The sequence below is a fragment of the Acomys minous genome (assembly GCF_964271855.1).
Source record: "Acomys minous genome assembly, chromosome: 2".
Taxonomy (NCBI): domain Eukaryota; kingdom Metazoa; phylum Chordata; class Mammalia; order Rodentia; family Muridae; genus Acomys; species Acomys minous.
The window spans coordinates 15,382,605-15,400,287 of record NC_140484.1 but is presented as its reverse complement, the minus strand read 5'-3'; the positions used below and the strand labels follow the sequence as shown (position 1 = coordinate 15,400,287).

The 17,683-nt window shown below is 41.2% G+C and overlaps 1 protein-coding gene across 10 annotated transcripts in view; it reads left to right on the top strand.

Moving 5' to 3' along the window:
* Window positions 1-17,683, top strand: part of BTRC (beta-transducin repeat containing E3 ubiquitin protein ligase) — a 176,990-nt gene that overhangs the window by 95,233 nt on the left and 64,074 nt on the right. For all 10 annotated transcript variants that reach the window (XM_084773757.1, XM_084773756.1, XM_084773751.1 and 7 more), the window contains one exon: window positions 14,472-14,561. In XM_084773757.1, the coding sequence (XP_084629883.1) occupies window positions 14,472-14,561 (90 nt within the window). The remainder of the gene's footprint in view (window positions 1-14,471; window positions 14,562-17,683) is intronic.

Below are 17,683 nucleotides of genomic sequence, written 5' to 3'. Positions count from 1 at the left end.
GAAAAATTACCAAAAACAGTGAAGGAAAAAGTTGTGAGATAAAGTCCTTTTGTTATCATTTGGCATTAAGTGTGAACTTTCAAAAATACAACATACAGTTTCCTTTCTACTTTTACTCATAAACTGTGAAGCTATGGAACTGGAAACTGTTTTCTAGTTTGTATGCCGTGTGTGATGGGGGCAAAGTCCCGAGAAATGTGCAAGTGCTCTTTCTTTACTTTCTGAAAGTGGTAACATTGCCACATGCAGCTCCTCTTCGCTCACATTGGAGCTAATAGGATCTGTCGGCTCTCCCTTTCTCTGTAGCTGAGTAAGTTGTGGCTGCTGCCTAATTCTTCTCCCGCCCTCCACCCCTTTGTGTGTGTGTCCACTTACCGTCCTGGGAACGTGGGCAGTAATAAATAAAGCATTGAGTGGAGCTCTCTCAACTCTTTGAAAGCAGCGTGATGCCAGCCCTCTAGTTATATTTCTTTAAGTGTTTACATTTTCCTGTATTCTTTCTCTTGTGTAGCTGGAACCCTGGGGATGCAAAGCCATGAGAGAGGCCAAGAAGCTAACAAAGTAGCTGTCTCCCTTGTTAGCTTGTTCCTTTATTCTTCAAAAACAAGATAAAAACCATCTGGCTCAGGGCATTACATTTTCCTCCCCTGTGCACCTCTATAGATGGGGATTTCACCTGCAGTGAGGGTTTACATTGATTAGGGAGGAGCAGTAACTCAAGCTTCCATCCTCTTCAAGGGTACTTTGCAGTCTTTAAAGGTGCTGACCCACTGAGTTAAACTGTCAAGGGAGGATAAAAAAGTATCCTCATCCCAGGAGGTAACAGCTGCCAGGTTTTCAACACCTTGCACGCTGCTGGAAAAAAAAATGTCACAATTGTCAGCTGAAAGAAAAATGAGTCTGTTGTCATCTTCTGCTAATGACTGGGCCTTACAAAAGGAACCACATAAGTCTTTTGGAAGGAATAACTGTTTTCCTTGCCTGAGATTTTCTTCTCCCCTGATAAAAATCCCTACACTATAAACATCACCACGGAGGAACATTACAAAAGCCAGTGGAAGCATGGACGCCCTGACTCCTCTCTACCGTTGGGCAGGTAGGAGGAAAATGCACATCAGAGGCACAGAAAATGACACCGGCAGCAGCCAGCGGAGGGGACACACCAGCGCTCTGTTTTCAGGCGTGGCTTCTCCCTAAAAGCATGAAATGAGTGAACTCCCCAAAACTCACTCCCTCACCAGCTCCAGCGCTCCTGGATGGTGGCGTTCTCTTCCTTCTGATTTGATGGATGAGGGGGAAGGTTTAATGATGTCCCTGCTATCAGGCAGGCAGCTTTTCCTTCTATTTGTTTTAGGTTAGTCATTTTAATTGTATTGAGTAATTAGAAGGTACACACAGCCAAGGGAGCTTTGTTCTGATAATTGCTCAAGAAAACCCATTCCCTATCTGCCGTCACTTTGTATTAAGACACTTCTCCCTCTAGTGGCAAAAGTAAGCACTTTGGCTTGGCAGTAGGCAAGGTGTAATTGCAACATGACAAACTATGCTTAAGGGACTCTCTTGTAAATACTTTGGGGTTCAGCATTATTTCGTTATATACATGTGTTTTACCCTTTGAAACTTCCTACCTCCTCTTTCTTCTTCCTGAGGTGCTTTGGGCTTTGGATGAAAAAAAATTGCCTGGGATGCTTATTAAAAACAAAACAACACACACACACACACACACACACACACGCACGCACGCACACAAAGCATTCTGGGTAATGTTTTGCAGCTTGACTTAATTTTAGTCATCTGTTTTAATTACCTATTTATAAAAATGCTTTTGCATTTGTAGACATTATTTAATACTTTGGAAGAAGCACCTCATTTGAAATAAATAAATAAGTAGTACATATTTTAAATAGTCTATGTAAAAGATCTTAAAGGTAATTAATGTAGGTCTCTTAAGTAAGACAAAAGTGATCTTTCTGAATCTGATGAAGTGATTTGTTTATATAACTTCCTACTTCTGCTGAATTCTTCAGAGCCTAATAACATTTTTTAGGGGGGAAAAAAGAAACACACACACACACACACACAAAACAACTATGGTTGGCAATTTGTGCCTAGCTACAAAAGCCCTTCTTCAAAAAGAAGCAATTTAATAACCAGCTTTCTTAAAATTACTTTGAGGAAAGAAGACCGTATGGGGGTTAGTACTTTGTTTTATTTTTATTTCAGTGTAATCATTCTTTGATAAATTGTGTAATCACTGACTTAGTAGAAAACATATTATTGAACTCCTGGGTTGTAATGACCATAAAAAGTGTATTTTCATATAGAGAGTTGAGATACTGTGAATAAATTATAAAGGAAATAGCTTATATGCTGGTCAAAGTCCATATGGGCTCAATTCATTTTGTTTTCCATGCTTAATCTGGGCACACCATTGTTAAAAAAGAAAAAAGAGGAAAGTGGGGGGGGGGCGACAAAAAGCCTATTGTGCCCAGCTGCACACATTCTAAAGACATTAAACCTGTCCTTAGAACATCATGGGAGGAAATCAGTCAGAGCAGTGAGTCTCAGCCTATGGGTTGCCATCCCTTTGGGGGTCAAACAGTCCTGTCACAGGGTTCGAGTATCAGATATCCTGCATATCAAATACTTACATTATGGTTCATAACAGTAGCAAAGTTACAGTTCTGAAGTAGCAACAAGAATAATTGTATGACTGGGGTCACCACAGCATGAGGAATTGTATTAAAGGGTCGCAGCGTTCGGAAGGTTGAGAACCGCTGTGTTAGAGCTTTGTGTCTTGAGGGGGATTCAGCAGCATCTGGGTGGCATTTGGAAGGCCCACTTCCAGCTTTCCTGCAATTGTTTTGTAGTTTGATTTTTTTTCTAGCCCATATTCTTCCCTGGGACATGATTTGATGTGACTATATATCTAAAGGTCCCTTTCCTTCGCCACACCCCCAGTCACTAAGCATTTCCATTATACTTCATCTTGTTTTGCTATAGGACTGTTGAACAGACTCCTTAAACAGCCCTTTGCAAGGTTAAAAGAATGCAGCCTGGTAACAAGTTTGTGTCATTTTAAATATATACCTTCTAGTAAATAAGGAGAGACCTGGCAATCAATCCCTTTTAGTGTGTTATATGTTTCACCTGACAACTAAACCTTCTATTGATTAGCCATTACTTTGTTAGATAATCCTATGTCATTGAATCCATTGTAAAAAATTAAACTCTTTAAAATGTTTTACCCTAGCAGCAGTGTGAAAATTGAAAACTTGTTCAGAATTACAACCTGCTTTCACAAAGAAGGTAGTTTTCAGCCAGGCATCTTACTGGTTTATGCTTATGTTCTTTATATGCAATATAAAAACGTATTAAAGTACTCCAACGCAAAACTCTCTCTGCCTCTGCTTCAGCAATGAAGCTTCCTTTTCAAATGTTGCATGGGGACAGAGCCTAGCTTGCCTGCAGCTATTGTATTCACTAGTTTGATTTCAAGGTGGAAGAAGGAATCTTATAATAGTCAAGTATTGTTTGAGGCTTTTTACTCCAGAGTGGTCAAAAGACTGACAAATTTTAGTCACTTGTCTATGCTGTTTCCTTGGAAGATAAGCAAGGTCATGTACCCATTTTACAGATGAATTGTCAAAAAATCAAGTCTGTATCCCTAGCAATTCTGAACATTCAGTGCTGGAGTATGCTTTCTGACTACCTCATGTTCCCCTGGGCATGTTAAAACTCGTCCATATAGGGGAGGAAACATTTGAATGAAATAAATAATTCTAGCCTTCATACATTTCCTTGGTTTTTTCCTTGAGGCAGGCTGGCCTGCAATTTACCTTGAAACTCAGCCTGGCCTTGAACTTGAAACAATCCTCTGCCTCAGCCATTGAATATCTGGCATTCCAGGTATGCATCACCATACCCAGCTCCCTCCATAACTTAAAAAAATATCCATATTTATTTTGTGTGTACATGTATGTGTGCACATGCAGTAATACAGCGCACATGTGGAGGTCCATGGGACAGCCTGGAGTTGGTTCTCTCTCCTGGCACGTGAACTAGAACTCAGGTTGTTGGGCGTGGTGGCAGGCACCTTCACCCACCCGGCCGTCTCCCTGGGCTCCCTCCAAAACTTTGTTAAGCGTTTCCCCTTTTTTGGCATGTGTTCAGCCATTAAGCTTTATACCAGTCCTTATAATTTTATATGTATGAATAAAGACCTTCATTTCTTCTTTCTTAATTGCTTTTGTTTTGTTTTTGTTTTTTCAAGACAGGGTTTCTCTATGTAGCCTTGGCTGTCCTGGATTTGCTTTGTAGACCAGGGTGGCCTCGAACTCACAGAGATCCTGAGTGCTGGGATTATAGGCGTGTGCCATGACATTGCTTTTTGTCTTATTCTTGCTTTATTTGAATGACTGTGACCTCCAAAGGATGTTGATGTGATAAGAGCATGTTTTCCATGTCCCCAGTTTTTCAGGGATAGTGTTTGATAGTCTCTGATTATCAAGCATGCTTCTAGTTGGGTATTTCTAAGGGTCCTATATAAGATTAAAGAACTTAACCTTGAACTCCCAGGTGGCTGCTTTCTTTTTCAAACTATAAATAGGAGTTTAATTTGCTTACAGATTTAAAAAAATACACATGTGCATATGTGTGTTTGTGGAAGTGTGTGCGTATGAGCACAGGTGCTCTTGGAGACAAAGGGTTAGGATCCCTAGAGATTGCAGGTCTAGCCTCCCAGTGCAGGAACTGGGAACTGAAGTCAAGTTTGCCAGAACCGGTACACTTGTGACTGCTGAGTCATCTCCTCTGTTCTGTTAATACTTGAGTTGACTAAGAATTTTTCTCTCAGCTCGGCGGTGGTGTCCCACGCCTTTAATCCCAGCACTCGGGAAGCAGAGACAGGCAGATCTCTTGAGTTAAAAGCCAGTTAAAAGTTCACCGAATGAGTTCTAGGACAGCTAGGTCTACACAGTGAAACTCTTTCTCAAAAAAGAAAAACAAAAAAGCAAACAGAAAAAAACAAACAACAGGCCTGAGAGCACTGGCTATTCTTCCAGAGGTCCTCAGTTCAGTTCCCAGCAACCACCTGGTGGCTCACAACCTTCTATAATGAGATCTGGCCCTCTTCCGGTGTACAGACAGAACACAGCATACAAACAAACAAATCTTAGCCAGGCGTGGTAACGCACACCTGTGATCCCAGCACTCAGGGAGGCAGAGGCAGGCAGAAAGCTCTTGAGTTTGAGGCTAGCCTAGTCTACAAAGTAAGTCCAGCACAGCCATGCCTACACAGAGAAACCCTGTCTTGGGTGGGGGTGGGAGAACCAAAGGAAACAAATAACAACAACAAAAGTTCTCTCTATGCACTTAAGGGATATTGGTCTTAAGTTTGCTTTTTAGTGTCTTTGGCAGAGTTTGGGATCAGGATTGAGTTGGGAAGTGTTGCTCTCAATGTCAGAAAGGCATTTATATCCTATTGTTCTTTCTTAAAACTTAATACAATTCACCAGTGAAAACATTTAGATCATAAGTTTTCTTTCTGGACAACCTCTATAGTAGTTTCAATTTCTTTAATAAGTAGAGCTATTTGGATTTTTTGTTTGGATTATATAGTTTTGTTGGGTATTTTTTTGCTGGCGTTTGCTTTGGTTTTAGCTAGTTTTTTAATATTTATTTTGTTTATATTTTAATTATGTGAATGTGCCTGTGTCTAGGGGTTTACGTATGTGCATGCAGGTGCCTGCAGAGGTCAGAACATGACATTGCATCCCATGCAGCTGGAATTACAGGCAGTGTGAGCCACATGATGTGGGTGCTGGGAACCCAGCATGGGCCCTCTGCGTGAGTATAATGTGCCTTAACCACTGAGCCATATCTCCAGCCTCCTGGTTTTGGTTTTTCAAGACAGAATCTCAGGCACTGAGCTCTTGGCCTTCCTGTCTCTGCCTGGAGTTACAGGCTCATACTCACCACATTTGTTTGGAACTGCCATCTCATTGTGTGTCCCAGGGTGACTTCAAATGCAACCTTGCTGGCTCCCACCCTCCTTCCCTTCTCACTCTGTAGACTGTGCTACCTAGAACACACTGTGTAGCCAGTCAGCACTTGCCTACAACTCTCAACAAGTTCCCTGCCTTGCCCTCGTGTGTGTGTGTGTGTGTGTGTGTGTGTGTATGTGTGTGTGCGCGCGCGCGCGCGCGCGCGTGTTTCCAGACAGCGTTTCTCTGTGTAGCCTTGGCTGTAGACCAGGCTGGCCTCAAACTCACAGAGATCTGCCTGCCTCTCTCTGAGTGCTGGGATTAAAGGCATGCACCACTACTGCCCTGTTCCTTAAGTATATTTTAATATTTATTCAATTTGTTCCATATTGGCTAAAAGCTTCTTTAGCTGTCACTTTGACTTTGTCTCCATCATTCTATTTCCAGATTGATCTTGTCTTTTCCTTTAAAAAAAAAATAATGTGTGTGTGTATGTGTGTGTGTGTGTGTGTGTGTGTGTGTGTGTGTGTGTGTATGTGTGTATGTGTGTGCACATGCCTGTGGATTTAATGTTGAACTGAAGTTACAGGATTGAATTATAGGTTTAACTACTATACCTGTTTCACTTTAACTACTATACCTGTTTCACTTTAGGTTTTCCTTTCTCCAGTGAAATTTCCCCATCTGTTTACTCATTGTGATTATTATCTTTCATTGAATCATTTCACTGAATAGATTATTACTATTAAAGACCTCCTTGGTGCTAATCCCAAGTAGGTCATTTTTTGCATTCCTTTTTCTTCTTGACTGCTCTACAAGTGTAGTGATTTTTGTATTATATAATGTAAACAATTCATTGTAGAAACTGAATTCTGCCTCTGATTAAAATACCAGCAACTCAATGTGACTCTGTGGGGTCTTCCTTGGCCTTACATCTGAAAATGATGGGTATGTTTCTGTTTTAGCCATATGCCTAAAACAGATCCCTTAGACCTAGAACATTTTGTTCATCTCAACGCCTGGTCTTTCTCTATGTCTCAGATCCTTTCTGCATCCCTCTGCATCCTCTAATGAGGGGACCAAATTCTAAATTCTTACCTGTACTCACTGCACAAGCTGGAGTCTTGGCTCAGGTCCCTCAGCCTTCCAGCTGTTCTTTCCAGTGGAATTCTCAGTCTCCCTTAATGTATGTCGTTTGGGGCTAAACATGGATTTGAGGAGAATTTAAATGTATTTTCTGAGACCTTCCTTTCCCAGCGGCTTACTCCTCTGTGGGATTTTTCTTCTCGGTTGCCAGCACCGCGGCAGTTCTGAAGCCTGTCCTTTGACGGTTCAACCCCGTCCACTGTGGCTTCCTAGCTGTTATGTCCACCTTCACCTTGCACCGAATGGACTATTGAACACCTCGAGGGGAGAAGCAAACATCTCACCCAGAGAATGTTTTTTCAGCCCCCTCCCCCTTCTTCCCAGTTTGCCAATCTTCATTGCCTCGTGTAACTTCAGTTAAGCTGTTATCCATAGGAAGATTAATTTGTTGTAACTTTCATTATTGAAATCAGAATTCTTTTGTTGTGTTTCTCCACCCTTTATTACCCTCCCTGCACCCCCTCTTTCTTTTGGTATGGTCTGTGTAGCCCATGTTAATTATAAATCCTGAGGTTACAAGCATGGACCACCAACCTGGAAGAACCAAAATTCTTTGCATTGAAATTTTAGTTTATTCTGGCTCAGCTGTTAAGAGCACTGGCTGCTCTTCTAGAGGACCTGGGTTCAAAGCCCAGCACCCACATGGCAGCTTACAACTGTCTGTTGTTGTTGTTGTTGTTGTTGTTGTTGTTGTTGTTGTTGTTGTTTAATTTATTATGTAACAGTGTTCAACCTGCATGTAACCTCTACAGGCCAGAAGAAGGCACCAGATCACATTATGGATGGTTGTGAGCCACCATGTGGTTGCTGGGAATTAAACTGAGGACCTTTGGAAGAGCAGCCAGTGCTCTTAACCTCTGAGCCATCTCTCCACAACTCTCTTCAAATCCATGATCTAACACCCTCCCATATCCATACATGCATGCACATAAAATAAAGAAAAGTTTAGTTTATTCAATAACTGTTTATTAATTCATGTGAATTTTAAAAATACGTTGGCTCTGCTTCTTAACAATTAGACTTTATTATATAACCCACTATCCTATACAGGAGGGAAAAGAGGTTAAGGGGAACAATAAACTTTCCGGGTATCAGTTCCACAGGACGAATCCCTAGGTGTCTCCAGGTCTGCACGCTGATCCTTTTCCAGATAGAAGCAATCCACACCCTCGTGGTCCAAACCTGCAGCCTTCTCTCCTCTCTGCCTGCCTCTCTCTCTGTAGGTCCACAATCACCTGTCTCTTCCGGTTCCCTCCTCCCATTGATGCTTGATTAGCCCGGCTGGAGTCACGAGTCTGTTTCCTAAATTCCAGACCCAGGATGGCTCCTCTCGGACTATCACAAAGTCCATCTCAGTCGGGTATCCGTGGTGTCTCCAAGGGGCATAGCCTGGGGCGTAGCCCGCCAGGACTGCTTTCACCTGGGGCAAGGCCCGCCATTCTTCCACAAAAATATTTTATAAGAATAATTTTAATGGGAACCAGAGAGCTGTTTCAGGGGCTAAGGTCCCTTTGATGCTCTTGGAGAGGACCTAGATTCAGTTCCCAGTGCCCAGGGAGGTTTAAGCTGTTCATAACTCTAGTCCCAAGAGTTCTGGTATATTCTTCTGGCTTCTTCAGGCACCAGGAACACATACACATGTGTTATACAGGTCATACATGCAGGCAAAACATTCATACATATAAACATTTTTAATGTAAGTATGTTTTTAAAAAATAATTTATTCAGATTATATCCCGATTATTATCCCCGCACTTGTATCTTCCCGTTCCCCCCTCCCTCCTTCTTTCGCCCTATTCAACCAGCCTTGATGGTCTTCTTGTGGGGCTCCTGGACCCCCTGGTCCTTCCCCATTCTTCCATTCCTCTCTCACCTGGAGTTCCAATAACATCTGTCCCGATCACCTGCTGAGTAAAGACTCAGGACATCCATGTTAGGCTAGTATCCAAATATAAGTTAGTATATACCATGTGTGTCGTTCTGGGTCTGGTTAACTCACTCAGGATGAGTTCCATCCATTTGCCTGCAAATGTCAAGATTTCCTTGTTTGTTTGTTTGTTTGTTTGTTTTTTTAATAGCTGAGTAGTATCCCATAGTGTAAATGTACCATAGTTTCTTTATCCATTCTTCGACTGAGGCACAGACATCTAGGTTGTTTCCAGATTCTGGCTATTATGAGTAAGGCTGCTATGAACATAGTTGAGCAAATGTCCTTGTTGTGTGGTGGAGCATCTTTTGGGTATATTCCAAGGACTGGAATAGCTGGATCTTGAGATACTCCTATTCCCAGCTTTCTTAGAAAGTACCAGATTGATTTCCAGAGTGGTTGTACCAGTTTGCACTCCCACCAGCAATGAAGGAGTGTTCCTCTCTCCCCACATCTTTGCCAGCATGTGGTGTCGCTTGAATTTTTTATCTTAAATTGTAAGTATTTTTAACATATTGGAATAATTTTGATTTAAATAACAGTAAAACAAACTGTTACAACTGCTTACTAGAAAACTGCCATAATATTGATAGAGAGGGCTAGGATTATAGATGAGAAAGGGGTTTTTTGCTCCAGTTCTTTGAAAAATAGTAATAGTTGGCCAAAAGAAACATTTTTAATTCTGTTTATGCTTTTGTAAACAGACAAGTGAGTGAATAAATAAATTTGGGAAGGTACCACAACTCTCCCTGTAGAAAGATTCCAATTTATAAAATATAGAAGGAAAAAGAAATTTAAGATTCACAATTAGAATAATACTACAGTAAAAATTACTATATGCAAGATTTTCAAAGTATATTGGAATTAGCAGGCAAAAATTAAAGTAGAAACTATATGTGTACTCTCAAAATGTTTACTCTAATATAGTTGATCATTCCCAAAGGGAAAAATTATGCATTCACAGTGGAGCCAGGAGATCAAGACAGATATCACGAGAACTGTTAACACATCTCTTGATTTGATGCCCTTCGAAGGAAGCGCCTGTCACCTCACTTGATCCTTCAGATAGTGACCTCATTTTGATCATGAGTTGAGGGAGGTCCTATTGATTAACTGGTTTAGACGTGTCAGTCATGAAAGGGAAGGAAAACTGCAAACTTGTGCTAGGTTATCGAAGACTGAGGAGATATGACATATGAATGCAAATAAAGGTCAGGATTGGCTCCTGGCAGGAGGGGACCTTAGTGAGGAAACTGAACCTGAATGAGGTCTGTACTTCCTATACTCCCAAGTTTACCCACACCCACTCTACCTGGAGATTTCTCCCAGGGCTGGAGAAGTGGCTTGGGTGTTTAAGCACTCTTACTGCCCTAGCTGCGGATCCAAGTGTGGATCCCAACTCCCATATCAGGTGGTTCACAAATGCCTGTAACTCCAAGGCAGTGGTTCTCAACCTTTAATTCAGTTCCTCATACTGTGTGACCCCCAACCATAAAATTATTTTCATTGCTACTTTATAACTAATTTTACTACTGTTAATGAATATTAATGTAAATATCTGTGTTTTCAGATGGCTCAGGTGACCCCTGTAAAAGGGTTATTCGACCCCAAAGGGGTCACAACCCACAGATTGAGTGAGAACCACTGTCCCAAGGAATCATACATGCTCTCTGACCTCTCAGACACATACACACAACCATAGACACACAGGCGCGCGCACACACACACACACACACCTTTTAAAAATGTTTCCCCTCCCAGCCAGGCAAGGTGGCACGTGCCTGTAATCACAGCAGAGGCAGGTGGATCTCCCTGAGTTCAGGCCACAGAGTGTGAGTCCAGGATACACAGAGAAACCCTGTCTCCAAAAATAAAAAATAAAAAGAAATAAATGTCCCCTCCCAAACAGTCTTTACTTGTAGCACAGGCTAGCCTCATCTTATTACTCTCCTAGATCAGCTGCTGAAGTGCTGGGTTTATAGGTGTGTGCCACAATGCTGGCTCCAGGCTCACTTCCCTGAGTGTTGTGGTGGTGCTGGGAATTGGAGCCGGAGCTTAATATAGACCACTACTGAGTCACAGCTGCAGCCCCAGTTTCTTAGTTTTGATAAATGTTCTCTGAGATGCCATATTAAGGGGAAGCTGAATTAAGGAAGTTTAAAAAGACAAATCTTTGTAACAAGTAAATCTGAAGCTTACCATAATTCATTAAGTAGAGTTCTTAAAATTCATATTAAGTGATTGTGGCTTAACTATTGTCACCATAGTTGCCACACAGATATTTATGTTGTTTCTCAAAGACCATTCCCAGGCCAGCAGTGTCAGTGTCTGCTGGAAATTGTGCTTCAGCAGGTCCCCCAGGTGATTCTGATGCATGCACAAGTGGAGAGCAGTGATCTGTAGAGTCTGCACTCTGCACAGCAACTTTAGATTGAAAGCACACTCAGGAGGCTGGAGGGAGGGCATTGCTGCAAGTTTAAGCACAGCCAGGACTGTATTGTGAGATTCTGTCTCTGAGGGGATAGCTGGAGGCTGGAGGGAGCTCAGAGGTAAAGAGCACTTACTGATTTAGGAGAGGGCCCAAGTTTGCTTGCTGGCATCCAGGCCAGACAGCTCACAACTGCATGTAATTCCAGCTCCGAAGAAATCTGACACACCTAGCCTTTGCAGGCACCAGCACACAGGTGGACATAATCAAGCGAAAGTGCTTGTACATAGTTAAAGATAAAATAAATCTTTAAAAAGAGAAAACCTAAAACAGCAATGAAAGGCTAAAGAGTACATTATAGTTTTCTCATATATTAATCACTTATTTCTTTTATAAAATTTTTTTATTAATTTATTCAGAATTACATCTCAATTGTTATCCCTTCACTTGTATCCTCCCGTTCCTCCCTCCCTCCCTCTTTCACCCTATTTTCCTCCCCTAGGTCTGTGACAGAAGAGGACATCCTCCCCCACACAGCCTATCAGGTCTCATCTTGGTAGCCTGCTTATCCTTTCTGAGTGCCACCAGGCCTCCCCACCAAGGGGACACCAGAATTCATGTCAGAGTCACACCCCGCTCTCCACAAACTATGGAGAATGTCCTGTCCATTGGCTAGATCCGAGTAGGGGTTCAATGCTTATTGCATGTATTGTCTGTCCTTGGTTGGTGCAGTAGTTTAAGTAGACACCTCTGGGTCCAGATCCGCCCATCATGATGTTCTTCTTGTGGGTTTCTAGGACCCTCTGGGTCCTTCTATTTCCCCATTCTCCCATGCTTTTCTCACCTAGAATCCCAATAGGAGGTTCTCGCTTCTATCTCAATCTCCTGGTAAGTGAAGACTTTCCTGGGACATGCCTTTTGGGCTAGTGTCCAATTATAAGTGAGTATATACCATGTGAGTCTTTCTGGGTCTGGGTTAACTCACTCAATATGATCATTTCTAGTTCTATCCATTTATCTGCAAATTTCAGGACTTCCTTGTTTTTAATAGCTGAGTAGTATTCCATAGTGTAAATGTACCACAGTTTCTTTATCCATTCTTCGACTGGGGAACATTTAGGTTGTTTCCAAGTTCTGGCTACTATGAATAAGGCTGCTATGAACATGGCTGAGCATATGTCCTTGTTGCATGGTGTAGCATTTTTTGGGTATATTCCAAGGAGTGCAATAGCTGGATCTTGAGGTAGCTCTATTCTGAGAAAGCGCCAGATTGATTTCCAAAGTGGTTGTATAAGTTTGCACTCCCACCAACAATGGAGGAGTGTTTCCCTTTTCTCCACATCCTCATCAGTATATACTGTCATTTGAGTTTTTGATCTTAGCCATTCTGATGGGTGTAAGATGGAATCTCAGAATTGTTTGGATTTGCATTTCTCTGATGACTGAGGATGTTGAGCATTTAAGTGTTTCTCAGCCATTCAGTGTTCCTCTGTTGAGAATTCTCTTTTTAATTCTGAGCCCCATTTCTTAGTTGGGTTATTTGGTTTGGTGGAGTTTAATTTCTTGAGCTCTTTATATATTTTGGATATTAGACCTTTGTCAGGGGTAGGGTTGGTGAAGATCTTTTCCCAGTCTGTAGGCTGTCACTTTGTTCTGTTGACAGTGTCTCCTGCCTTACAGAAGCTTCTCAGCCTCATGAAGTCGCATTTATTAATTGTTGACCTTAGAGCCTGGGCTGTTGGAGTTCTGTTCAGAAAGTTGTCTCCTGTGTCAATGAGTCCCAGGCTCTTCCCCACTTTTTCTTCTAACAGATTTAGTGTGTCTGGTTTCATGTTGAAGTCTTTAATCCACTTGGACTTGAGTTTATTAACCACTTATTGATAATGTCTTTCTGGGGCTGGAGAAATGGCTTAGTGTTTAAGAACACTGCTACCCTTCCAGAGGACCTGCGTTTGACTCACAGCACCCATGGGATGCCACACAATTATTTATAACTCCAGTCCAAGGGGCATCTGACACCCTCTTCAGGTCTCTGGGAGCATTGCATTCATATGGTACACAGACAGTATACAAGCAAAACACTCAAACACATAAAATAATTTCTATTTTAGTTCTTAAAAAGAGTGCATTTTAGCCATGTGTGGGTTGTGCAAGCCTTTAATCCCAGCATTCAGGAGACAGAGGCAGGTTGGATCTCTGAGTTCCAGGACAGCCAGGGCTACACAGAGAAGCCCTGTTTGGGAGTGAAAAAAGCACTCATCTATCATAAAGGAAGACTGTGGTACAGCCAATATGATATCCATTTCCTAGAGTTCTCTTTTTAATTGTCTTCTAATTAGGCTCCCAAGTATACTTCAGACCTACTGTTTCTTTCGTTCTCTTTTCTGTTGTGGTGGTGGTAGTGGTTGTGGTTGAAAACAGGGTCCAACTATGTAATGCAGGCCTGGATCTGGTTGTGTAGCCTGGTCTGGCTTCCAGTTCACAGTCCTCCCAGTGACTGGTTTACAGGTGTGTGCCACCATGTCTGGTTTACAGGTGTGTGCCACCATGTCTGGCTGATAATTGTCTTTTTAAATAAAATGTGGCTTCTTAAGGTTTACCTTTTTTTTTTTTTAAATACAGTATTACTGTGTTGCCCAGGCTAGTTTCAGACTTAAATGCTTCCAACTTTGACCTTTGTAGTACTGGGGTTATACCATATCTGGTTAAAGTTCGAATTTTAAAATATTTTTTATATCCAATCCTTATCTCTGATTCATACCATGAAATCAATGCTCACATACTTGTTCATGGGTACACCATTGGCTGTTATGGGCTGTGTCCTTTCTTCCTTCTCTCTACTTGGTCCCTCAACAACTACAAATCTCAAATTTACAAATAGAATTGTATGTGGATTTAGAGACATAGAAGAGAATTTGACATCTATGTATGTCAGTATTTCAGTATCTCTAAAAAACAATTTTTTTTCTTGAAATTATCTCTACAGACCTACAACAGCTGTGCCAGGCTCTGCATAAACCAAGAGACAGTATGTCTAACAAGCGCTGCTATGAAGACTGAAAATTGTGTGGCCAAAGTAAGTAATGGTGTTTGCCAGTTAATATTATACCACATTGCAACACTGGTGCAACTGGAGGATCTCTACCCAGTGCTGTCGCTACGGATGATCAGAAGGTCATCTGTTTATGAAAAGAATGCAAGCAGGCACCACTTTCTACAGAGTGAACTGAAAGTTGGGGTTTCTTTCTCTTCAGCTGCAACAGAGTCTTATTATCCATCACACTGATAAGTAAGATTTGCGTAAAATAATGAACACTTTGTTTTGTAACTTCCTCCTGTCTTGTTTTTGTTGTTCTTTTGGTTGATTAGTTTTTAGTTTTGAGACAGGGTCTCTACTTAGCTGTGGCTGTCCTGGAACTCACAATGTAGACTGGGCTGGCCTAGAACACAGAAATCTGCTTGCCTTAGCCTCCTGAGTGCTTGGATTAAAGGCAAGGACCACCTCCTTTAAGTACAAGTGTAGTGCACCAGAAATAGACTGATGGTGGCAGTTTGAACAGTGTAAGATCCAGGTCATGTTATACCACTGTTACTTAAGAAAATTTGCATTTGGCCAGGCATGGTGGCACATGGCTTTATATCCAGCACTTGGGAGGCAGAGGCTGGCCTGGTCTACAAAGCAAGTTATAGGACAACCAGGGCTACATAGAGAAACCCTGTCTCTAAAACCCAAAGCAGAAACCAAAAGAAAAGTCACATTTAGTGATTTTGAATGGAAAAATGTTTATAATCTGTCCATATGGGCTAAGTCTTTTCATGTATATATGTGTGTTGTATCTCTATATACAAAAATAATATTTAAAATTAGAAATCTTTGGAGCTGAAGAGATGGCTTAAAAGCACTGCCTGATCTTGTTACAGGATGCAGGTTCAATTCCCAGCACCCATCTGTGCACCATCAATTCCCTTACAACCATCTGTATCTCCAGTTCCAGGAAAACCAGTGCCCTCTTCTAGCCTTTGTGAGCACTGCATGTACGTGGTGCACAGACATACCTACAGGCAAAACACCCATACATAGAAAATAAGTTTCACAAAGAAAGAATATTATTTAAAAATCTTAAATTTTTTCCTTCAATCTTCTAGATTGATGGGGGGGGCCTTTGTTTTTTTAATTAGCTTTATTATCTCAGGGATAACATTCAGTATGGGCTGTACTACTAGAGTTTGTCTTCATTTTCCTGAAAGGAAAATAAACTTTATTACCACTTAGGATTTTCTTGTTTTACAGTTTTCCCAACTTTCAGCTTAAATCTATTGTCTTTTACTTACCATTGGAGATAGGACTTTGTATCATGCAGACTCCAGCTTATAGAATTCAAGAAGAGCTGTCTTATTTTTGGAGGGGTTATTACAACAAAATATAAACAATAGTTTATAAATAATTTCTTTTTATAGTTCCAGAGGCTGAGAAGATAGTTCTGATAATCAATTCAATGTCTAGTTGAAAGTTTGCTCTTCATAGATGGAGCCTTGCTACAGCCACGCTCTCTGGGGTCCTCCTACTAACCCATTCCCTTGCCTCTTTACTGCTGAGGACTCTAATTTTGTCCTCACACATTAGGTGGTCAGGAAGAATACAATCATTCAGGACATGGGAGCAATAGTAGTTTTTGTTCTATTTCCTAAAACACGTGGTTAACATCTGACCCTGCTTTATTAGCTGAAAACATATTAGAATTAGCCATATGAGAAATATCAGATTCTATTTTAAATTATAGCTGCAAAAGGTAGGTCCATCAATTGTGTCTTAAGTTCACATCATAATTTACTAAAAAAATGAGGATTAATATAAGTTAAATTTAATTTTCAGTTACTTAGGAACAACTTGCAAGTGCCACTTGACCCTGTTTTATATCTAGCATTGGTGTGTGGAGACAGAGGTGTAAAAAGTGTTCTTTTGCTGCTTTTTCTGACATGCTGCTCTCACTTTTATCACACGTGAGTTACTCCTGGCTAAACACGGCATAATCTTAGCATGAGAACCAGTCCAAGGACAGGGCGACGATTTAATGAGTTTCATTGAGAGCTGGCCAACTGAGCATCTGTCCTTTTGTTTTTCTGTACTTGGTACTTGGTAAGCTACACTCTCTAAACTCCTTAGCCATGTTGCTGTGTCTGTACAGTGTGGGGGTGAGTTTCTTTCTTTCTTTTTCCACCCTCTACTTCAGTGGTGCACAGTTAGAGATCTTCTGGCATCTGCACAGTAGTGTAATTTCTCCCATGCTCTTGGGTGAGGAAATAAGTTTGCTCATTGCTGCTCATCAGTCTACTTCACTTGCTCCCAGATGGTGACCTTCTCATCCTGTTCCTGCTTGTTTTAACATTATTCTGACACCTATTTTCTTTCATTGTCCCCTTAACCACTCTGATTGAATAATGATTTCTATAATTTCCAGTTGGAATACAACCAACTTCCTGGTTCTTTTTATTGGCCCACATCCTGTCTTCTAGTTCATAGCTTCACATTTGAGCCAAATCATCAATTGAAAATATGTAACTGAATAACTGTTTACTGCAGTAGCTTCCACAAGCATGGCAACAACGAGAGTTTCCCTTTCTTGTTGCTAAACATATTATATCTGTCTCATGATTTCATGTCTTTCCTGGCTTCATTTACTACTTGACCTTTGGCAGAAATGACTCAAAGTTATTTTTGAGGATCTGGAGGCATTTCTCTGTTTCTTTCTCCTTACCTTTATTCTTAACAGTAGTTGTATCTGCTGTGCTGCTGTGGCTGTGATGGCTTCTGGTACAAGTGTCTGATACTAATTCAGATTGTGCTCTAGTGTGGCCTGCGTGTCCAACTGTCTTCATGTAAGAGCCATTGTAATGCAGTGAAGCCAGCCTCTTTCTTTCCCCTTATAACTCAAAGCAACTGAATTCCAATCAGAGTAATTTTGGTGTGAGTGTTAAGTACTAATTATAGTCTTAGATCATTTTATTAAATATTATTTGTTTGCATTTTACATAAGGCATTGGTTCCTCTAAAAAGCAGGAGTGACCCTTGTCACTTGTGCTTTGTATGTAGCTCTCCTCTTACAGTAGTCTTGCAGTTCCTCTATGGAAAGGACACTGCCTTTAATTTGCAATAAAATGTAAGAAAGCACAGCTGTTTCATAAGCTACCTGAGGTTGA